Source organism: Parasteatoda tepidariorum, chromosome 2, assembly GCF_982258835.1.
Source record: "Parasteatoda tepidariorum strain Cologne lab strain chromosome 2, Ptep-v5.0, whole genome shotgun sequence".
Classification (NCBI taxonomy): Eukaryota; Metazoa; Arthropoda; class Arachnida; order Araneae; family Theridiidae; genus Parasteatoda; species Parasteatoda tepidariorum.
Window position 1 is genome coordinate 106981463 of NC_141756.1, and position 25398 is coordinate 107006860.

A 25398-nucleotide genomic window follows, 5' to 3' on the forward strand; every position below is an offset into this window, starting at 1 on the left:
ATATATATATATATATATATATATATATATATATATATATATATATATATATATATATATATATATATATATATATATATATATATATATATATATATATATATATATATATATATATATATATATATATATATATATATATATATATATATATATATATATATATATATATATATATATATATATATATATATATATATATATATATATATATATATATATACTTGAATATTTATTTCAAATAAAAAGGACTTAAAGGTTTTGCACTATAATTTCTTCTTTTTAAAAAAATTAAATGAAATTATTACTTGAGAGCAGGGTTTGTTGATTTAAATCAAATGATTTTTTCAGATTTCTTGATTTAAATCAAGAAATTTATATATATGTATATATATTGATTTTAGAAGTTAAAAAACAGTGTTTTAAATTATTGATACTTTTATTATTTTCTTTTCTTAGTTTTAAAATTTATTTTAAATAAATTGCTGCATTAATTAATTTTAGTTCACGAAATTACTTTCTTTCTTAGTGTGTCTGTGTGCTAAATTCTAACACATCTGAAATTACAGTATTAAAAATCTTTTGATTCTTGAGACTGAAAGTACAGATTGAAGTAAACATTTAATGCTGTCTTAATATAGACTTGCACAGCTGTAGAAAGTAATTGATAAACATGAATTTTTTTCAAAAAATAATGCTACTAATGTGAATTAAAATTCTACGTTTTGAATGAAAAAGCGTGGAAATAAAATCTACGTTATTCTTTATTGGTGGAAAATGTATATTTCGGATGCTTAAGGTTATATTAAAAAAAAATTACTCTAATATGCCAAAAATAGAAAAAATAAAAAATTCTGTTGAATTCAGATATTTTTTTCCTGATGTAATGTCATTCTTCCCTTTGAAAGTCTATTTGAAGCAGTAGGGTTATTAACTGGTATTTTTTCTCATAATATGTTTACAGTATCTTTGATATTATCTGATTTTCTACAAAGAAATTTTGTGGAAAAATAAATTCCTATGAGTACATAGATTTTTTAATTTTTTTTTTAGCTTACCTTATCTATTGATATAGAATTAAAAATGAATATTTAATATAAAAATATATAGATTAAATATTTATTTATTTTTTGATGAATGACTACATTTATAAACACATTCTGTTACATTTATTTTGTCATTTTAAAAATCAAGAGAAAAAAAAAATCACAATTTTAAATTAAAATTATGGTTTGCTAATTTAACAGTTGATTTAATTCCTATATCCGACTTATGTGTCGTGTATGTATTTTTAAGCATCATATTTATATTGATTTGTAAATGATTAAAAAATAAACAATAATATGATCTATTAAAAATAGTGAATGTAGAGCTTTGATGAAATTTTATTTTTTAAATAAATTCCTATTATAAATAATCTAATGCTGTAAAAATTTAATTAAATAATAAAAAAAATATTTGATAAAATTTTGTTATTCACACTGACTTTTAAAGACCGTTTATGTAAAAATATTTGGAGGCGGGAGCGAACTATATTTAATATATATATTACAACTTCGAAATATGTGAATTGTTAAAGAATTCTCTTTCTAAACGATTTTTTCAATCCTGAATTGATGATTTTGAATTCTCATAGTATATTTTTACATTGACATTCTCTTACATTAATCGATTTTTAAAATAAGCAATGGAAAAAAGTAAGGAATTGTTTATTTCATTCTTTTTTTTTTTACTTGCCACATAGCGAGTATTTATTTTCAGGTCTAATAAAAAGAGTTAAAGAGTTTTGCAGTTTGAATTTTTTTTTATTTTTATAAAGACATATGATAGTTTGCTTGAAAGTGTTTATGAGTTACCTTCCCACTATGTAACTTTTTGCTTTTCGTGTGGCTCAACCAAGATTTTTTGATGCAAGTATCGATACCGCAATTTACTCATTGAACTTCATTGTATAGGATATTACAATTTTTTCAAAACATTTTCAAATTAAATAATTTAAGTTTAAAATAAATATTCATTGTTTTATAATTTTAAATTTGGTTTTCCCATTGTAAATTTAATTTTCTTTTACAATTTCAGATATAGCTCTTCATCTTTAAGAAAATCTACTATGAAGAAATTGATTTCAAAAGAAACTTCTTCTCTGAGCCAATTCAATATTTGAGAAGAACAGTTGGATACTACACACACTATGATGAACAGCTGGTAGCTCTAAGTTCGATCCTTACAGTGAATGTATACAGTGTGGATATTCAGCAAGGACCGCTATAAATCTGCCATAGCGAAAAGTCCTCATGTGACTTTTCGTATACACATTATTGCATTTACTGAACATAGCATAAAAGCTTTTAATTACTGCTTGGAAATATAATTTCAAGTAAATAAAGACTTACTATTGGATGAATAAACTCAAACTGTATCAGATATTTCTAAAGTCATGAAAAAAAAGTTATTTTATTTAATAACAATTATGTACTTTTAATTTGTGTTTTGTCAAAAGGTTATCGACGTTAATTTTAAACAATGAAGGTATTGTATTGCATTTACAATTGGATGAAGTTTATTTTATAGTGTTTTGTTTTTCAATAAAATTATTATGCTGTGAAACAGTTATGTTTATCTTAGATTTTTTTTCTTCATTACTGTAGTGTGTAATTTTTTCTATGACTTAGTAATAAATCTTCAACATTTTAAAATTTTGATTTGTCAGGTATGATATTTGTTTTGATAAAATGTAACGTTAACAAATCTTTATGAGTGTTTAAATGTCATGAAAACAGTTGAATATATTTAAATTTTGGTTATTTTAATAAGACGGCATGATATCGGAAGCAATTTTCTTTCAACGCTGATTTTAAAGTTTATCTCAAAATTGTAAGTATTTTTATTATTTTAATTTCAGAAATTTTCTCACGATTATTCATGTGAAATGTTAGATAAAAAGTTCGCTTTTTTTATTTTTATCATGTTTAGAATAATATAATTGTCAAATAATTCTAATTGTAAACATTTCTTTGACTTTAAGCTGAATAACATTTAAGTATAAAAAATTTTCACATGATTATTCATTTGAAATTTGAGACAAAAGGCTTGCTTTTTTATTTTTATCATGTTTAAAATAACTGTCAAATGATTCTACTCGTAAAAATTTCTTCGACTTTAAGCAGAATAACATTTAAATGTAGAAAATTTTCACATAATTATTCATCTGAGATTTGAGACAAAAATTAGCTTTTTTATTTTTATCACTTTTAAAATAATATAATTGTAAAAAATTTCTTTGACTTAAAGCTGAATAACATTTACATTTTAATGAAAATTCCCTATTAATGTAGAAAAGAATAATGCTTAAACTTTCATCTGAAAGGTTTGTATATTCTTTGTGAAAGGTTTGTACGTATATTCTTTGTAAATATTTAAAATTTAGCTGAACATTTATTTACATTATTGTAAAAACAGAAAATTTAAATCAATGTAGAGAAGATTCTAGTTTAAATTTTTATATATGAGGTTCTTTGAGAAAGCAACTTTTTTAAATGCATAATATGTTTTTTTAAGGCTAATTCTTCTATACCAGGAACTTCGACTCCAGAATCTGCCTAATTTATTTAAATTTTATTTTCTGAAAAGCTGTTTAAAATGTTTTCATGTTACACCTGCTTTTTTTTTAAAAACCTATTTATGTCGTAACGCATACTATATAATCAGAGAAAAATGTGGAATGGAATTGTCTTAATCAAAAATCTATTTTGTTATAGTAACTTTCTCAAAAGAGTAATTGATTGAAGTCAAATTTTGGTCATTAATACTAAAGGCAACTTTTGAAAGATAATGTAAAAAAATTATTATTTTTTCGTCTTATTCTTGTTTGCAATTATATGTTTGTGCAAATTTAATTTAGATAAAACATAATATTTACTGACAGTTTTGAAATTAAAATGTTATGTAAATTTTTTGCAAAGATTGTTAGTTTAATAGAACATAATTATCGAATTGATGAAAATTTCTGATGTGCCCATAAAAGTTATTTTAACATTATAAAAAAATATTAGCTATTTTCATGATATTAGTTGCTTTCCTGGTTTCATTCCCTGGAAAAATTTCTACCTTGCATTTGAGTTTTGTTTTTACCTGTTTTGCTAAATAAAATTTCAAATAGTAAAGGAATAAAGTTACGTAAGTATTTCTCCGTTTAATTTCAATGGAAGAAAAAATGTGTAAATCTATTGAAGTAAGTAATTTGAATATATTTAAATTATGTTCTTTATTGTGTCAATTATTGCAAAAAATGACAACTTAAAAATTGAACAATTTTATTTTAGAATTATAAGGGGGGTTAAAATTAATGTTAAGTTAAAATTTCTGCCTAGTTCAAATGTAAATACATAACTTTATATTTATGTAGTGTGGTTTTAATTATATAATTTCAGAATATAAATAATGAATGATAATTGTGAAATTACAAATGGCTTAAGTTACACATTTAAAATATATATATTACGAACTAACAAATTAAATTGAGATTTTGATAAAATAAGCCCAGTTTTTTAAAAAAAATTAAGAGTACATTTTAAAATTAAAGACTTGAAAATTATTAATGATATAAAATTTGTCAGAAAACCCATTGTATGAATAAAAGAAAAAAATATCGATAAGTTGCAATAAAATATTATTTCCTAATTAAGTTTGAAATATTCAAAAAAATCAGCTGAACATATACTATACTTTGGAGTAAGAGGAGAAAAATGGAAGGTAACACAATTCACTGATATAATTTTATTTAGTATTTCTGTATTGCTAAGTAAATAATGCATGGAATGACATAAAACTATTGTTCTATGATTTATTGCTTCACAACAATACAGAAAATTAAGTAAAATTCTATCGCCGAATTATTATACTACTATCCATATCTTCCTCTTGCTTAATCCAAAAAAATAAAAAGCGCAGCAAAATAATATCAGAAAATTCAAAATCTAATATTATATAGCATCAAAACTAATGCAAAATAATATTATGGCGAACGCTAGATAATATTAGTTTGTATAGAATCTAATATTATATAAGGCTGAACAAACAGCGACCTCTTGTATCTTTCTAATATTAGAAGTTGTGCAAGATAACGTTAGATTTTGCAGATTTTCTGATGTTATATAATATTATGTGCTACTTGGGTTTTGCATAAATCACTAGAAAAATCATTTTCCTTTTTAGCTGCTTGAACAGGAATAGTTAATAAACTTTGAGCAAATCCTTTTGTATTCTGCTTTTTCTTCGCGGAGTGAGCATTAGTCTTTATATGTTGATCGATTAGGTACTTTTCACAGGAAATGTGTTTTTAACAAATCACACAAAATACTATTTCCCCATCGGTCGTAAAGTCCTTCCCATAGTCCGAAATCCATGTCTTCATTAAATTTGATTTAGTCGACTTAATTTTTGGCATATTATAAAATTCAGCAGTCAAAAATAACGTTCGAAGCTTCACTAACTACGTATTCAACTGATGGATGTCGAAACTATCTATCTATCGGATGGACTATCGAAATATGTTAGAATAGCAGCTCTCTCCGAAAATGTATTCACTCCACCTTTTAACTAATCAATCACAGGAAAGGGAGGTCATTTTCTACCTACCACAGAAGCCTTATTTTTCCCACACAGATTGACAATTATTTATTCCAGGAAAAGACATCCCTTCAATGAATATCTGACCATCCCTTTCTGAGATTTCTATGACGAATGTCTGTTTGGGTGAGTCCTTTGTACCCCCCTTCCCGACACACACCTCATTTCTACATCTTTTTCACGTGATTGCAATCACCCCCAGCAACATCAATCCAGCTGATCCTTTCAGGTGATAAAGAACGACAAAACAAAATTTAAAGCGTTCCTTATGCTAACATAAAAATAGTGATATGGTTTTAGGAGGGAAAAGCCATAAAATGCTGAAATTATGCATTTATAAGAGCAAATATACCTTTTTATGCATTTATATGCACAAATGGCAAAAAGTGCTAAAATATGCAATTGCATATGCACGTATGCAATTGCATATTATCCGCTGTCTAGCATTACTTATACCTATTCGACGAAAGAGAGCGAGATTTCAACAACTTACGGGGTTTAAACGGGGGAGAATCATCGGCCTTCGTGAAGCTGGATTATCTTATCGTGCAGTAGCCGCTCGTGTGCAGCCTAACAGCAGCACAGTGATGCGTGTTTGAAAGCAGTGGATGGACGAGTGTCGGACAACTCGGAAATCCGGGAGTGGACCCCGAAATGTCACGTCAGCTCGCGATGATAAACACCTGTTCGGCGTTGCGCTAACGGACTATACGGCTCCCTCTAGACAACTGGCAGCTCGGTGGTCAATAGCCACAGGTGTTTCATTGTGTGCTTTATCAATTCGTAGACGTCTGCTGCAGCGTGGACTCCTTTATACAGGATCCCCCTCACGCTAAACCTTCGCCGCCTGCGGCTGCAATGGGCCAACCAGCATAGGGACTGGCTTGCTGATTGGCAGCGTGTCGTGTTTTCTGACGAATCTCGCTTCAATTTGTGGTACCATGATGGCCGCATTCGTGTCAGACGATATGCCGGTGAACGCCATCTTCCGGAGTGCGTTATCGAACGTCGCAGTGGACGAACACCCAGAGTTATGGTCTGGGGTGCCATAGCATATCATGGACGATCTCAATTGTTACGAATTGTGGGTAATCTGAACAGCAACCGATACATCAGTGAAGTTCTACAGCCCCAAGCTTTCCCTTCCTTCAAGCCTTGCCAGGGATGTGGGATTTCGTTTGTGGGATTTCGTTGGTCGGCGTCTCGCTCGTAATCCTCGTCCTGTTGCTTCTACAGACGAACTTTGGGTACGCATACGAACAGTATGGAATTCTCTTCCTCAGACAGACATTCAAAGTTTGCTTGACTCCATGCCACGTCGTGTAGCAGCACTTATTGCAGAGCGTGGTGGCTACACAAAATACTGATTTCGATCTCTTGTTATTGTTTATTTGCTTTGAAAGTTTAATCATTTACTTGTACCACTACCACTCAACTGTGTATTAAATTTCATTCAATTATGACGATTCCTTCATGGTGTTGCAATTTTCACAAACAGGAGTTTAATACCGAGCAGAATGACACTAATAGTTAGTTGTTTCAAACATTTGCTTAGATATAAGAGCATATCCCATAGGAAGAAATTCAAAAAAATGCATATAATTTTCTTTACTTGCAATTGATTTTTTAGCAAATCAGCATTAAAAGTGGATAAGAAATAATACTGACTAATTTCTAAAAAATTAAAGATTTCCGAAATTCGCTAATTCTTGAAGCAGTATAAAGATCTGCATAAAAATGCTCATAACCTTGAAACAAATTGCCATATAAACTTGAAATCGGGTATTATTTAATTCTGCTCAATATTCTAATAAGTAATAACAATCTACTAGTAAATAATTAACGTGGGTAAATTGCGAAAAAATAACATGTAGTGAAAAATAGCAGTTTTGTGATCAAACATGAAGAAGTGAGCTGGTACAGTTACTAGTTTTCAATTATCAAGAATCTGGCAAATTATGGTTATCAACAATTACATAAATTCTGTAGTTTATTAGGAGAGATTACTTTTTGCTTTTGATATAAATTCAGAACTACTTCCCAGGGGAAGGCTGAGCAGTAGCTTGCTAGCCACTTCTTCTGCGTCGCTGCGCATGTGCTATTTACAGCCTGGGTCATCTCAACAACATCAAAGAACAACTTGTGAATAAGCTCTGTAAATAAATATATATATATATATATATATATATTACAAAAAGAAATTGCATGTTAATCAGAATTAAAATGCAGTATTATTATACATATTTTTACTCATAAACAACAATATAAACTTTGCATACAGATTTCCAAGCAAACGATCAGTAAACAGCTTTCGTAGAATTTTAAAGCAAAATTGTTATTTTAAAATCTTTTAATTTTCAATGATTTATTTATAAGGGAAATTAAAAACATTTAATCAGTTAATCAGCTTGCATACTGCTACGTTAAAACATATATATTTAAGCAAAATGAAAAATAGTTATATTTGAATAAATAGCAAACAATAAAATATACTATGCGTATTCCGCGGTAACGATTCACCAGTAACAATACCCTGAGCAGCGACGAGAAATACTCCGATTTCTCTCTCTTATTGCTAAGCTTACAACAACAGCCTCAAACAATATCCTCCGACTTAAATTATCTAAGATCAGGTAACGTCTTACAAAAATAATAAACAAAAGTCTAAACAAAAATAATAAAATTTAAGTATGACAATTGAGCATATCTGAATAAGTGTAATAAAACTAAATTAATAAATGTCAAACACACTTACCGAATTTCGAATAGACTTTCGATTGTCAACACACACGCCATTCGCCGGCTCACACGGAACTCTGGGAAATGAGCTACTTAATATAAAATGTACTTTAAACAACCTCAAAATAAGCTTAGGTATAACTAAAATGACTTCATACACCCCAATAAATACCTGACTCTCTTTAGTTGAAATAACGTGATATTTTTATACCTCATACAGGCCCGGACTGGGATCTAAAATCGGCCCGGGCATTTCAGAGATATCGGCCCTCTACTTCACATTCGCTCACGCGGCTCCTAATGTATCATTTTTAGGCATTTTTTACTTAGAAATTCTCATGAACGTAAGTTACTTTATCGAAGTAAGAAAGTAGATAAAAATTGCTGAATAATCCTTTATAAAATATATTTCAGTTTAAAATACATGATTCTTTTGAGGAAACATAGGTTGATAAAATCAAAAAGAAGGTGAAAGATGAAGAGTAAATAAAAATATTTATTATACTACACATACATGAATGATTTATATAAACATTTTTTTAAAAATATATTTAATGGTTCTTCAAAAGTCATTAAATTAAAATTTAATTTAACTTTTGAAGAGGCTCACTATTTTCTGCCACTTTATCGATTATGTCGTCGCTATCTAATTTCATTAATAGATCTTTTTCTATTGCCATTACCATGAGAGCATTCAAATTATTCGAAGATAAAGTACTCCTCATTCGATTTTTAATTACTTTTAATGTGGAGACTGATCTTTCACAAGCCACCTGACTTTTTGACAATGTTAGTAAAAATTTTAATGCAATTAATTAAACTAATTAAATTGTAAGAATTGGTCAATAAATTGAATCTGTTTAACATCTTGTAGCAACAAATAACACAATTTTTGCAAGCACTGCGTGTCTCACATTTTACAGTTACTTCTTCTTTTGTTTCTAAAGTAAAGTCGTTATTATCTTCATTTGAATGATCTTCTGTGATTATTTTATAATCTTCTAAGTCTGAATTTTTCAGTTTTTCCCAACGTAAAGCTAAATTTCTTAGTTCAATCCGCAAATTTTCACCTATAGCTGTTTCGTCAAATTTTAGCAAGTGTTTGCTTAACTCATTTAGTTCGCCAGATTGAAGCTTGTTAAGACGTTTTTCAGGGAAACGTTTCGGATCTAGATAGGAAAAATCGGCGTACAATTTTCCATTTGCCGGAAATCGACGTTCCATTGACGCTACAACTGTGCTGAAAATAATGTTATGGACGTTTATCTTAAATACAGTGGTTTCATCATCAAAAACTGTTTCATTCTACGCTGTCTCACCCGGCATCAATTTTCTTTTCTTCAATCTTTTTTATGGAAACTTTGTTTGAATTTCAGTTTCTTCAAGTTCCTTATTTGCGCGAATAATGAAATCATCTGTAACTTTTTGTACGCCTTCAAAATCTCTCACTATTTTTTTAAGTTCTGAACACGTGTGTGATACCATTCCAAAAGCTTTTAAGAGGTCTAAACCAGAGGTTTGCAAAGAGCGGTGTAGTTATTTCAAATATTCTTGAGAATATTTTGGCGGTGATTACTGTTTCATATTTGCAAAATGATTCTAAAAATATTTTTGCCTTTGCACGGATATCTGGTTTGAAATTTGAATTTTGTTGTATGCAAGGAGTGATCAAGTGAAAAGGTACGAAACGACGTAAAATCGTAACAGTTAAATATTTGCATATTCCGCCATGGGAGAACGTAGCGAGACATCTCGGGATGCGATTGGAGTCTCTGACTGAAATCGGAGCATGCGCGGGAGCCAGCATGCACAGGAGCAGAGGCTTTTATCAAAAGCGGCGTCCAAATGATGCAGCAGTCCGTATGAGGAAAGGATGCCGTTCGCGTTGCAAAATTCGACGATTGAGGAACAGCGAGGTGTTATCCGATTTCTGATAGCGGAACACTCCAACACCTACGCAGGTCCATGAAGAGCAAAAGACCGAGACTGCTCACGGAAGGTGTGGTTCTGCTCCATGATAACGCTCGTTCACACGTCTCCAGAGTCACACGCATGGAACTGGTCAAGTTCAAGTGGGAGACGTTGGACCATCCTCCCTACAGTCCGGACATATCGCATTGCGATTTCCATGTGTTTGCTCCACTGATGAAACACCTGAAAGGGAAACGCTTCAACTCGGACGACGTACTCAAGGACGCTGTGAAGGACTGGTTCTCGTCACGGTCACAGGAATTTTGGGAACAAGGAATCCTGCGGCTTGTTCATCAGTTCGATCGTTGTGCTTAGGCCTATGGTGAATATTTTGAATAAAGTCTACATTTGTACCCACCCTGTCGTTTTGTACCTCTTCATTTTATCACCCCTTGTAGTTTCCAAACTTGTAATCAATGTGACGTATAACGGCTTAGTAGTTGAATCTGAGTTTGAAAATTAACCAAAATTTTTCTTTAATGCAGAATCTTTGGACCACCAACGTGTTTCTCCAATAGTTGCGATCCCTTTTTTATTTCCGTGCTCGTTACTTTGTTCCCAGATGTTCATGCGTTGGTATGATTCACGAAAAAATATTGCGACGCTATTTAGTAGGCTGAAAAACGATGCTCTTTCAATTAGTGCCTTCGTGGTATCTCCTAAAACTAAATTTAAGACATGTGCATAACACCAAACATGATTTTGACCAGGGGACTCTTTGGAAAGCCATGACGAAAATCCTTTATATTCACCTTGCATATTTGCAGCCCCGTCAGTTGAATTACCGATGCACTTTGTTACATCTATATTACAAGACTTTAAAACTGAATCCACTAAGGAAAACACATTCTGTCCGGTTGAAGATTTACACTCTACAACAGCGAGAAGTCTTTCATAGACACGATATTTCATATCTTTTTTAAATAGAAACCTATATCTTATTTGGCATCATTGGAGAGTTTTTGAAAAGAAATAACTTTTACTTAAAATATTTTTTAATATCTCCTACTATTTTCAAGATAATAGATGAGAAAAAATACATATTAAATAGATTATGACATATTCACTAAAATTTTTTTTCCGTCATGATGTCTTTTACTTTCATTAAAGCACATTTGTGCTTTTCTTTCCATGTTTTATAAAAAATGAAGCGATTTTGACAATTTAAGTGAATTATTTTTGATAAAAATGATAAATTGAAGTAATTAATCAGAATTTTTTCGTATCTATTATCTTGAGAACAGTAAGAGATATAAAAAAAAAAATTCAAGTAAAAGTTACTTTTTTCGAAAACCCTTTCCAATGATGCAAAATAAGATATAGGTTTCCATTTAAAAAATCAAAACTGTGTTCAAATTCCGGTACTTCCGGCTACTTCTGGGAATTAACAATATCACTATTGAATTCCTTGGGATCGATTTAGTTATTAGATTTTTTATTTCAAATCGACTTATACTTCAATATTTCAAATCGATTAATACTTCAAATTTGCTCCATTCTCGAAAAAAATATGTGGCACGCATGATCTGTATATTAAAACATTATTATTACTACAAATATCATATATATGTTATTGAATATTATTATTTGCGCAATATTATTTGAAATTCATGCAATGTATTAAAAAAAATTTGTGCTGCTAGATCGGTCCAACCCAGGGCTAAAGAGAATAGAAGGGCTGGTTCACTCCTTTGAAGTATCTCTCGCCGCGCCGATCCTCTGACGTCACTCTAGTGACGTCACTTTGGCGCAAAGCTCGCACTTTTACTTCAAGAACGGAGCGTTTACTAGCTCTAACTAATATTGGATCATTTCTTTTTGCGAGATGTTCTAAGACATTTGTTATTTTCTATAATGACTTTCCTCAGTTTTTGCTGTGAATTTACAAGAATTTAAAACTATTATCGAAATGCCAGTTTGCGCGATTGCAACTTGCAAAAAATCTGATGTAAAAACAAAAGGAAAAAGTATAATTTTTCGCGTGTTCCCTAAAGTAAATGAACAACTATGTAAAGAATGGATTCTGAAATGACACAGTTAATATAAAACAGCAATACGTTTATTCTGTCGTAAAGAACTTTTATAAAAATTCATTATCTAAATAGAAACCGCCTCGTTACTTCATAAAGAAAGGCAGGTGAAAAGAATTAAAAAATAGATAAAGTCAAAGAAAATTAAAACATAAGTAAAAAGTATAAATAAAATATATAGTATATAGTTGAAATTCTCCTAATTTCATAACATATTTTTTAATGTAGTTATTCTAAATATTTATGATTTTTTTAAAAAATTATATTCTCTTAAATTTAAATATCTATAAATTATATCATCATAAATTTAAATGTCTATAAACAACTGTAAAATTTCTAATGTCATTATGAACCTAAATAATTATTTTGTTTCAGTAATTAGCGTTTAAGGTTGATGTTTCCTAATGATTAAGTATGAACAAATTGCTATTAACGACACATTTTAAAATCAGGGATTCTAAATTTAACTTAACTTATCTTTATAAAAGAATATGTAGATAAAAAAAAGTGTCGATATATGCCTTCATTTTTCTTAATAGTTAAAGTTAAAACTGAACTTTTTAAAATAAAGTATTTAGCGTGTCATTTTCACCAACTAGCAAAACATTTTTATAAGTTTAAAATGGTATTTTTTTAATATAATAACCTAGAAAGTTTTTTTTGAACTATGTTTATGAACGGGAATAATGTGTTAATTACGTAAAGTTTGAAGGCTAATAACCAGAAAAAGTCTAACTTATTTTTACAAAGAGAAAGATGCAAAGTTATCATATCTTTGCTTGCGATCTCCGAAATCTGTGGACACAGTGACGTCATGAGGAGGGAAATCGTAGCTTCAGCTCTAAGAGCGGAGTGAACTAGCCCCTGTATTCTCTTTAGCCCTGGGTCCAACCGGCCCTCAGGCCAGACCGGCCCACCGGGCATTTGCCCGGTCTGCCTACTGGCCAGTCCGGGCCTGACCTCATATATACCTCTTTTGTTACGAGTGTAAGAAAATCAACCTGGTCTACTTTAGAAACCACTTTATCAGTCTGGTTGATCTAAAGTGAATTTAAAATAAGCTTAGGTATAAATATAATGACTTCATGCACTTCTATAAATACCTCAGTCTTTTTAGTTGAAATAAGGTAAATATTTTTATACCTCATAAATACTTCCTTTGTTACAAGTATCAGAAAAAAAGCTTTGTATACTTTAGAATTCACCTCATTAATTTAGTTGATATGAAGTGAACTTAAAACATCCTCAAAATAAGCTTAGATATAAATAAAATGACTTCATGCACCTCAGATAATACCTCACTCTCTTTAGTTGAAATAAGGTATATTTTTTATATCTCGTAAGTACCTCACTCTCTTTAGTTGAAATAAGGTTATTTTTTATATACCTCATAAATACCTCTTTTGTTACAAGTGTCAGAAAAACAATCTGGTATACCTTAAAAATCACCTTATAAGTCTGGTTTACAGGAAGTTAATTTAAAACAAACTCAAAATGGGCTTAGGTATAAATAAAATGACTTCATACACCTCAATAAAGACCTCACTTTCTTTAGTTGAAATAAGTTAAATTTTTTTGAACCTCATAAATACCTTTTTTGTTATAAGTATCAGAAAAACAACTTGTATACCTTGAAGATCACCTCATCAGCTTAATTGATTTGAAGTGAATTTTAAACAACTTCAAAATGAGCTGAAGTGTATGCAAAACAACCTCGTACACCTCAATTACAACCTTTACGAGGTATAATTTTCATGGTTGTTTTCTCAGCAACCTCAAACATACCTCAAAACAACCTCGATACCTCAAAACGACCTCAAATATACCGTAAATTTTCGTAAGGGTATGCTTGGCACCTCATTTGAATTAAGGAATGGTCACATATGCACACCAGTATGTTTTCTTCTGTCTCGGTCAGCGGGTACTCTTTTTTGGAAGAGCATGTCCTGCAGATTCTGTTGCTCACGTGCTTCACGTTCAGCTTCTTTGTGAATTTGGTCAATGGTTTTAGGATTGTTTTCCTCTCTTCTAGGAACCCAACCATTCTAAAAATGCAAAAACAAATTTAAATACTCAATTTTAAACTCAAACAAAACTTAAAGTCATTCGATAGGGTATTTAATAACTTACCCGTTTTAAATCTATAACATCTTGCAACACGAACCTAACCCTAAAACCAGTTAAACGTTTGTCTACTATATTTTGCATTTGTGTGAAATAACCATCCATCTGAAAAGGAGAGATTGCCGAAATATGGGTTTAAAATATGATAAAATAAAGTATTTTGAGAAAATATGCTAAAATATGGTTAATTACGATAAATATTACTTCAATAACTGACTATGAAAATTAAACATACAAATTTATGTAATTCATTTTGGTAAAAATTTATAGGCAAACAATTTCAAATCATTGCTTGTTATTTAACTTGATAGTATAAATTTTTGAATTGTAATGTGCAAAAGCTTTTGCATCATATTAAATATAGTAATATAGGATAGCAAAATCCAAAATATAAATAATTACTATTTTAAGAAGATCAGAAGATCTGATCATCAGAAAGATATAAATTAGTTGCTAAGTTATTCAAATACATATTTGGTTGAATAAGGTAATAAATAATGCAAGCTGAAATATTTTGAAACTAGGAGGCTCAGCCCCCTGCTCGCTAACGCTCGCCAACCCCCGAGAATTGCCACGCAATCCTATGTGGTTCACGCCGTGAACCATGGCTCGCTGCGCTCGCTCGCCAATGAACACAATGTTCTAGCACAAAGACATAGTATATTATCATCAAAGACATAGTATTGTACTTATGTAGAAGAATTCTATCAATGTTCTTATTGGCTTTTAAAAAAGTAGATTAGCTATTTAGATTGTACATGGTGAAAAAATCAAAACATTAGCTAAATGAGAAACATATTAGAGAAATAAATTATCAAATATTGCAGTTACTCACCTAAATTCAACTAAATGTGTATAATAAATTAGTTAATGCTAGAAATTCTGAAAGTTTTAGAAAAAAAAATTATTATTTAAAAATATAAACTTTAAACCCTAATTTTTCCTCGTGAGATAATAACCCTCAAAAAGTCTTTCATTTTCAAGAACACAAAAATTTGTTTTATCGCCAAATGAAATATTTTTTGGTGATCAGCATTATTGAAATCAATTTCTATATTAATTAACATTTGTGATAAAGTACTTAACATTTTAGAACAAAATAAGGATGTTTTACATTCAATAAATTAAAATGCATGGCTGTTAGCGTAACCCGAGAAATACCACGTGGAGGTAGCCATGCTGCATTTCTAATCTGGGAGTTTTGATTTTGGCAGTTCCCCTTGACTACTGCCAATACTTATTATTGCACTTGATCTCTGCAATCTATGTCTTCCATAACATTCCTCAACACTTTCTTGGGCTCTTCGAACACGTTTCATTACGTTCGTAAGAGCCCAAGAAAGCTCGATTGAGGCATGTTATCGGAAGACATAGATTGCAGAGATCAAGTGCAATAATAAGTATTGCAGTTGCATTCAAGGGACAAACTGCGACAAAATCAAAAACTCCCAGATTAGAAAAATATCAATTCAACAGCGGCCTTTTAAAGCATTCTCACTTCAATTCGCGATAGCAACGAACTATAGGGGGCGTTGTTGTATGAGACTAATACCTGCGAATTCTATATGAACAGTCATTCATTTACTCTAGAGACGTCTTTAATGTAGCGTGTAGCATTGCAACGTTCCTTCTTGGCTAATTAAATTTAAAAAAGAAAAATTTTTAATATCCTTTCTTATGCAAACGAAAACAAAATGGTATCTCTTTTTTTTAGAGAAGGAACATCCAAAACACATCGGAAAAATATTTGCACATAAACAGAAAAAAATATGCATATTCTTATAAGAGTTAAAACCTAATTCCCGAGAAATAGTTTTACTAAATTTAATGATATAACATGAAAGGCCTATTTAAACTTTACTTTCCATAGTTTTAAGAATCATATTACTTCAAAAATTAAAATGAACAAAAAATATACATAAGCCTCATTTTATGAAATTTAATTTAGTAAAAAAAGTTTCTTGACAAAAATTTTTATCAAAAAATTTCAAGTTTCAATAAAAATCATTATTTAGAAACTAAAAAACGTAAAATAAAGAATGCTTACGACACAAAGCAAAAAAGAAAAAACCAATTCTAAAAATTCCTTACATTAAAATAAACAACTTTCATGTTTTTTCTATTCTGATTTATAATCGGAAGCAGAAGACCATTCTATAGAAAACTATCATCAAATAAGAAAAAAACTACTTAAAAGTAAAATTTTATCCTCGATGATAAGCAGAAATTTCGTTTTTGATTCCATTCGAGAGGGCGGAAGAAGCCTGAAATCAAAAGTCTCTTACAAAATGCAGTAGGTTGTATGTGATTGCAAAAAATACTTCCCATTCCAGCATCGAGTAAGCGGCGTGGAACTGCGAGTAATTCAGACGACATGCAAATAACAATATGGCGAAATTGATTGTTGTCAAATGATTTGAGAAAATGCTGCGTAGAACATTGTAAAATTCACACTTTTTGCGAGATTTATAACAACAATCGACATTGCACTTTACTAACACCTTACTAAAAATCACGAGTGTTTTAAAGATCAAAAGCAAAAAACAAGCACTTTTTAAAAATGCAACACCCAGCTATCTCTAGTAACATCAACTATCATTTATCTCGATTTTCAAGTTCAAGCACGATACTTTTATTCATTCAAGGCAGCACTATAGTGAAGTAAAATTTACATTATCAATAAGAAGTAACTGAAAATTATAAGAAAACTTATAAAACATACAATATGAAATTTGGTACTATTAGAAAGGCATGTCACAATAACATCGATTACAGAAGAAAAGTAAGGCAATAATTCTTTAAAATTTATTTTAAGCAAAGTTGAATGTGCATATTGTGTTGCAATTTATAGCGGTATTATTATAATAATTTTTCATACTTCCAACTATACCGAATTTATATTTATAAAATCCTCACTAATAATAAAATAAAAAAAAAAACTTATACACATTGAAAATTAATAATTAAGTAAACGATAACGAAAATATTGTTAAAATCTAATAAATGCCTACGAATTATTAGAAACCCTCCAAAGAGGCAATCCTAAGTGGTTTTGATATATCTCATTCTGACTTACTAGTTACTTGCTAGTATCAAAGTTTTTTCATTTTTTTCGCATTTAAATTTAAATCAGATAGTATCAATCTATACACTTTTTCGACAAGGAATCGACAAGGATTAAAATCTGTATAAAGGTTTATTGTTCTATGAATCTGAAAGTATGTGTTGTGTTTAATAAGCTTCTTAAAAAAATATTTATTAATTTGAGGATAAATTGTCTTTTTAAACTTATATTATTTACAAGAATACTTTTCCTCACATTTTATTACAAGTAAAAGCACAGATCAGAATGAAAACAAAGAACACTTACCATACTTTCTCTTGAACCTTTAACTCTTCGATAATCCAATTCTTTACCTGTCGTTTTCAGCAATTGACTCAGGCACTCAAGTGATACTTCATCTCCTCGGGAGATGAGAATCTTTATACATTTATGCAAGATAGGTTCAGTTAACATCCCAAGTTTAAAGAGTTCGCCCAAAAATCTAAAAAAAAAAAGACAATTGAAATGTATTTTAATTTTTTTTTATATGCATGAAATCTATATAGAATTGAGAAAATTAACAGCCAATATTTAAAACCAGAACTTTTGATCTTGCTCGTCTTTTATTGAAAATCGATATACTGATTGACAAACAAAACTTCCAAACTAATAAGAATGCCAGTTATTATAAACTATGATAATAAAAATAAAAACAGACCGATAAATTTTTTGATTGTCCTTACGTACCTTTCAATTAAAATAAGTTATCCTATATTTTCAAGTAAAATTGAATTCTTCATAGCCAACAATGCATACAAATAAATATCAGTGAGGTGATTCACTAAACAATTGCGGGTGAAAAAGAACTTAATCAGTATAATCTTAATCTTAATGGTAAGCATCTAAACCCTTATAAATTATTTTTAACACATGGTTAATTCCTATGTGTGTTAGCTTAATGTAATTTAGATACACCAATATACATAAAAATATCATAAGATGAAAATGAACTATATAAGTTTTTTTTTAATATTTAACATCTGAATGTTTTTTTAATATCCATTTTTATGTGAAGTTCCTCTTTCAACATTTTTTATGACATTTTTTTTAGGAAATAAAATTCTGTAAAAATAAATAAAAGAAGGAAATAGTGTTTCTTTTTAGTCACAAAACTATAAATAATAAATCGTTATAATGTTTTCAAAAAACTGTAACAAGAATTTGAAATTTGTCAACAATTTTTTCAGGAGTTCAAGAAGCATAAAAAAATTAAGTTTCTTTAAAAAACGTGAAGAGCTTACAATTACAGTAGAGTCTTGATTGTTCCAGTTTAAAAAAAATCCGAGTTAAATCAGTTTTGCTCCCAAACAATGACCAACACACACACAACACTTGGAATGATAACTACGGCTGAATCTTGAAGAACAAATTTGTGTATTAAACACTAAAACACGTGAACGATGTTTTTAAACAAAAAATATTAGACAATTATTATTTTTTGTTTTGTTGTATGCCTGTTTAGGCAGTGAGGGTGCGATTGTTCCTGTTTTTCAGTGGCGCCATCTATGGCCAGGAATTCGACTTCTGTCACGCCATTCACACAACCACAACCCGTTTATAGGGCGGGCCACGTTCACACACAAAGGAGAAAGGACATAGAACACAGAGAGAGAGAGAGAAAGAAACATCCATGCCTTGCCCGGGATTTGAACCCAGGACCTTTTTGATGCAAGGACAGTTCCCTGTCCCCTACACAAGCCGGTCGGAGACAATTATTTTAAAATACAATTAACCTGATGCAGTAATTAATATTGTAACTTGGTGTAATGCAGTAAAAGTACCCTGATCTGTGGCCTGTGGCCACAATTAAAAACTCCAGTCAAATGGCGGGCCGCAAATTTATCAAAATTTTTTAAGGGAGTCTTTTATGTTAGAAGGAACATTAAATATTACTGTCAGATTTCTATCAAGTTGTACAAAACAAAAGTATTGAATTACAAATTGAAATAAGAAGTAGATTTTTAAAAATATTTAATTGCATATTAAAAGATTTTGGCTACAATAACTTTAATGTGCAGCTATGTATTAAACAATTAATGTTCAACAGATATCAAATTGTTAAGATATAAAACTTTAGAAAGGTTGGTATTAAAACTTACATAGTAGCACTCAAAATGCTCAATGAGAGAATTGAGGCTTGTGTGCTGTACTTACGTTCGAATGGAAAATTAATAAAATAAGGATTATATTTTGCTTTTAAATATAATTTTTTTTAATATTGAAAACCAAAATAAAAAGCATTACAAATAATTTTGTTACGTATCATTTTGAATCTTCTCTTAATCAGAAACTTAGTGACAAGATTTTTTCTTCTTTTAAATTTAATTATCTGATAAATTAATATTTTTTTCAGACCTATTAGGATTTAAAGCAGAAAAGAAAAAAAAACTTCTCGATCATCTGAAATTATTTTTGTTTTCTTTTCCGCTCACGCTCAATTCGATTCAAAGAATTTAAATAAATATGATATTCATTACCTTCTTTATGCGTTTTAAAATATACAAATGTAAAGAATTTCGTACAAAATTAGTGGTTTCAAAAAATTAAATCGGAGAATTTCCTCGAGAAAATTTCTGATACGCACATGCTAAATTATATTCACAAAATACAAAAAAAAAACGAAATAAAAAAGAGCAACATACACGACTATTTTTGTATTTTAATAAATATTTTCTTGAATGCAAAACCTGAGAAATAATTTTTTTTTTCGTCGCTGGTATGTTAAATTTCGCGGAAACTAAGAGATTAGGTTTTTTTTTAACGAAATAAAAGTATTTTAAACAAATATAGATTTTTTACGAAAATTGTCCGGAAAAAAATGACAACTAATATATTTTAGTTCGCGGGCCACAAAAAAAGGCTTCAAGGGCCGGATGTGGCCCGTGGGCAGCCAGTTGGAAACCCCTGATCTAATGTAAGTAAATTTTCGTTAAATATATCTTTCACTTGAATACTGAAATTTAAAAATTGCTTTATTTCCATTTATTTAAATATTTCTTAAATTTTAAATTTTCGATAATTCGAGTTTTCGAAAAAGCGAGGTAGGCTCGGTTCCGTCCACATCGAATTATCGAGACTCTACAGCAGTGATTCCCAAAGTGGTCTATATCGACCCCCAGGGTCGACGATAACCTGCAAGGGGTCCATGTCAAGTGAAAAAGAAGTTGGGCGTCCATGATAGTGGGGTCAACGATAGTGGATCTCATATAAGCAAGTCGTGACTTTTAATTTTGGCATTTCATGAATGGAATAATCAACATACACTGATAGAACCTACTACCTTATAATATAAGGACATATATATAGATACATTCTACATAATTTATAAAAGTAGCTATGAAGCAAAAATTTTATGAAAATTTAAGTTATTAGGATTATTTTTTGATAAATGAAACTTAATTATTATTAACTAGCAGTTGCCTGCAGCTCCGCCCGGGTACGTTTTTATTTTCGCTGCGTGTAAGGTTTTATTTTGTAACAGAAAAGTATTTTTTCGCTGTAAATTGTAGCCTATCCTAGCCTGTGTCAACTCTTTAGCTAGCTAGATCTCCAACTTTATCTGCGCACAAGATAACGGAGATTCGTTGCTTAGTTTTTACGTGAAAACGCAATAAACAGACCGACAATACACTAATTCGGCTTTGTACACAAACTTATTTCCGCAATTATAATATTAGTAGCGGAGTACGGGCCCCTGTTGTGCACTATTTTATTCCATTTACATATTAATTAAATTAAATTAGTAATTAAATTAGTTTGAACTTAATTAATAAATGTATAAATTTAACATGTGTTTTTTTTCTTAAGTTTTTCACACTACACTTCCCTACAGTTAGAAATTTAAATCTTTCACACTAAGCAGCACTATACCAGCTGTCAAAAATACATTTGAAGTTGATGAATTTACAAAAAATCAATATCACGTAAGCAGGGGGTCTACCCAAAACCGAAAAGCATGGCAAAGGGGTCTACGAGACAAAAAAGTTCAGGAACCACTGATCTACAGCATAGTATCGGCCTCTGATCTACATTTTACTTAATAACAGATATTATCAAGTTTTTGACTTTAAATTGCTATTTAAAATATATAGCTAAAAACTAGATAGCTTTTTAAATTATTTTAATATTTTACTATGTAGTGTAAACCAACCAATGAAGGAACATTTCATACATATTGTTTAAAAATAAGATTTTAAACGTTTTTACTTAGATTGATTGGTAACAGTAGTTTACTACCTAACAATAAGAAGTCATCTAACAATGCATTGGGTTACCTGGTCATAGAGTCTTCTCTGGAAATATTTTTTAATTCGTTAGTATCTGTTCGACACCTTGTTTCTTTGACAAAATTATAAGGTCAGTGTTTATAGTTATCCGTTTAAAGTACAATTAATTGCATATAATAATGCTTTTTGTTCTCATTGCGAAAAAGAGAATTTAAAATATGGCTATTGAAGATACGTTTTATTTATTTTAAGCATCATAACATAAGCAAGTACTGAGATTAGGGGATGTTTATTAACTGGATTACCAAACGATGAAAAGTGTTCCTTTACTGGGATTTTCCCAAGTTAATGAAAATAAAAGAAATTTTTTAATTTTCTTGTACCTAGTCATATTATACATCAAGGTCAATCCAGCTTAATTTATTTATTATAATAAATTAAGCTGGATTGACCTTAAAGCAAAACTTACCGGTATCACGCAGGCGTACGATCCGAATAGTATTAACAGCATAGAAGGACTTAATAGTTTCATCAAAAACGTTACCAATGACATCAGTAACATCTGCAAACAAACAACTTTCAGGCGCAATACAAACAAGACCAATGCTGGGAACCTCTGGTGGAACAACGCGCTCACGACTATGAGAAAAAGGGTGAGAGCTCTTAGGCGAAGATTCCAGAAAAGCACTGACGTCCTGAGCAGAGCACAATATAAAATCGAATTTAAAAAACAGCTCGCAGTGTACAGGAAAATGATCAGGAGCCAGAAAAACAACAGTATCAAACAATATGTCGATAGCTTCACATTAAACACGGCTTTCGGTAAACCATATAAGATTTCAAAGGGCATTAATATTAGGAACAAAAATAACACCCTTACGACTAAGGAAGACGGCACAAGCACAAAAGACTATAGGGAATCCATTACCAATATTTTAAATCATCATTTTCCCATGGTAAGGGAAGACGATACCCGAATTCAATTCAGTGGCAACCATGACCCACACTTTACACTCGCGGAAATCGAGCATGTCATCAAAAACATAAAACCGAATAAAGCTCCGGGCCCAGACGGAATTCTAGCCGAGGTGTACAGGGACATGTATTACTGTAATAAACACTGGTTCAGATCGGTATTGAACAAATGTCTTCAATTGGGTTCCTTTCCAGATCCTTGGAAAAAAGCCTCTGTCTGCCTGATTCCCAAGCATGGCAAAAATCCTCAATTACCGCAGAGCTATCGTCCAATCTCTCTGCTCTCTACCTGGGGTAAAATTTTGGATAAGTTGATTGCTGAGAGATTAATCTATTTTTTAGAAAGCAATAATATCTTACATGAAAATCAATTTGGCTTCAGGAGAGGCAGGGGAGCGGATGACGCGCTTAAATTTGTTGTGGACTATGTCACAGCTGCTAAACACGAAGGTAAACATACAGTGGGCGTCACCATGGACATTAAAAATGCTTTCGGCTCTGCCAGTTGGAGGCTGCTTAAGCAGGAATTAAATAGTTTGGGTTTGGGCGACTCGGTGCTGGCGGTGGTTTTTGATTTTTTAAACAATAGATATGTTTGTTTTAATCGAAATGATGTTCTTATAGAATCACCAACCAATGTAGGGGTACCCCAGGGCTCGTCCCTGGGACCCATTTTATGGCTCATACTCATTAATTCATTGATCGTCAATTTTAACTATTATGATTGCAGTTTGCTTGCCTTCGCCGATGACGTCTTTTTACTGATGAAGCATTCAATACTCTAAAGAATCGACAAAATAGGTACAGATATTATACAGTCTCTTACGGACTGGGCCAGGGAACACAGCCTTATTTTCGCACCTGAAAAGACAAAATTGATCACATTTCTTAAAGACGCCAAATGTGTTAGAAGGCAACCGCGTATCAAAATATTATACATCAAAATTATGTTAAAAATACAAAAAACAACTTCAAACCAGTGAAGGAACAGGCATGTTCCTTCACTGGGAATAGATTTCCCAGTGAATGAACAGTATGTGTGAAATATGATTTTACATGGATAGTTAGTAGTTCTGCGATATGGAGGATACCTAGAATTCAGTTAAATGTTGTATGAATAGTTTCTATGACAATTTCATTTCAAAATGCTAATTTAATTGCTAAATTTATTGACTTATAATTTATTTGTTATTTATCTTTATAAATGTAGTGGTTAGTTACATCATACGTTAGACACCTTAATATACTACGTTTACTAATCGAAAACTAACTAAATATAATTAAAGCTTAAATAGAATATTTCTTTACTGACTTTTGTGCCAATAATTAGCTAAATTATTATCCTATTGCGCTTTTTAATGTCATGAAGGAAACTAGTAGGAAAAATCCAGTAAAAGACAATCTTCCAGGTGAAAAATGGGCGAAGTTTTTTTAAAGAAGATATCCACCGATAACTCCGTGCAATGCGAAGATAATTTCAAAAGGCAAAACTTCCTTTAGAATAATATTCGAAAGACTGGTTTGAAGAACTTTAAATGAATCTTTAGGAGGGAAGTAGCCCAGGCATCCGTTTAGAAAGTGATTGCATTAGCAATGCGAACGAAACGGGAGTTGAATACTGCCCTTAAACGGGGAAAATCTTTGGCTCTAAAAATTATAAGGATTTATATTCTATAGTACCTAGGGAAGAAAAAGAAAGAACAACAGTTTGGCCAACATTTTAGCTAATGGAAAACAATACTTCCATTGGTAGTTTTTCCTTACTGAACAATTCTTTGAGATATTACAGAATCAGTTCCTGCTATATATTTCATTGGAAAAAGTGATTCATGAAATGAAACGATGACAGCAGCAACATTTTACAAATATATTACAAATGTTTCTACCCATGGTTAATTGAAAATGCTATCGAATTCCCTATTTTGCTTGTTCGGGATAGGTATAAATCTCATATCAATTTGAAACTAAGCCGGTTTCGTTCATCAAAACAAATTCTCTGGTTTAGCTTTCATGGAAATCTCCCTTTAGATCTTGAAAACAAAAAAATTAAAAATTTTTCATCCATTTTTAAATAAGATTTTGACGTATCAACTGATGAAGTTAAAATGCTTTTATGAAATGTGGTATTTTCCATTCGATGTTGAAAATGTTGACTTTAACAAATGCATGCAGTTTACCCTAATCATCAAATTTACAATAAGAAAAATAACTACATTATTAAAACTGCTTGTTACACTCTTAACACTATAAATCAATTTAAATTAAATATTTCAGTCATGGGAATCCAAATATTAAAAGAAAGAGTAGAATCTTTAAACAAAATAACACAAATATTTGTTTTTATTTTTAGCAATTAGTGAGATATAAAATAAAGTTTTATATAGTTTTAGTTCTTAGAGATTTAGATGTTATTTCTTAAGAATATTTTAATTTACAATAAATATATAAGATATAACTTTTTTTAGTGTGGGAAATAATCACCTTATATTGCCAAGCTGCCTATATCTCACTTTCTTATCTTCATCATACATTTCCTGCTCTAACTCTTTCTTCTTTTCCTACAAAGGAAAAATTTTTAAAAGAGTAAAGATTTTAATTCTTA

The 25398-nt window shown here is 30.4% G+C and overlaps 1 protein-coding gene across 4 annotated transcripts in view; it reads right to left on the reverse strand.

Annotated features, from left to right (window-relative positions):
* Positions 1–25398, reverse strand: part of LOC110282887 (eukaryotic translation initiation factor 4 gamma 1) — a 75942-nt gene that overhangs the window by 23420 nt on the left and 27124 nt on the right. For 2 of the 4 annotated variants that reach the window (XM_087157965.1, XM_087157962.1), the window contains 4 exons: positions 25278–25354; positions 17863–18037; positions 14499–14597; positions 14260–14413 (listed from right to left, as the gene is read on the reverse strand). In XM_087157965.1, the coding sequence (XP_087014091.1) occupies positions 14260–14413; positions 14499–14597; positions 17863–18037; positions 25278–25354 (505 nt within the window). The remainder of the gene's footprint in view (positions 1–14259; positions 14414–14498; positions 14598–17862; positions 18038–25277; positions 25355–25398) is intronic. The other 2 variants (XM_087157966.1, XM_087157964.1) reach the window with 1 other exon arrangement.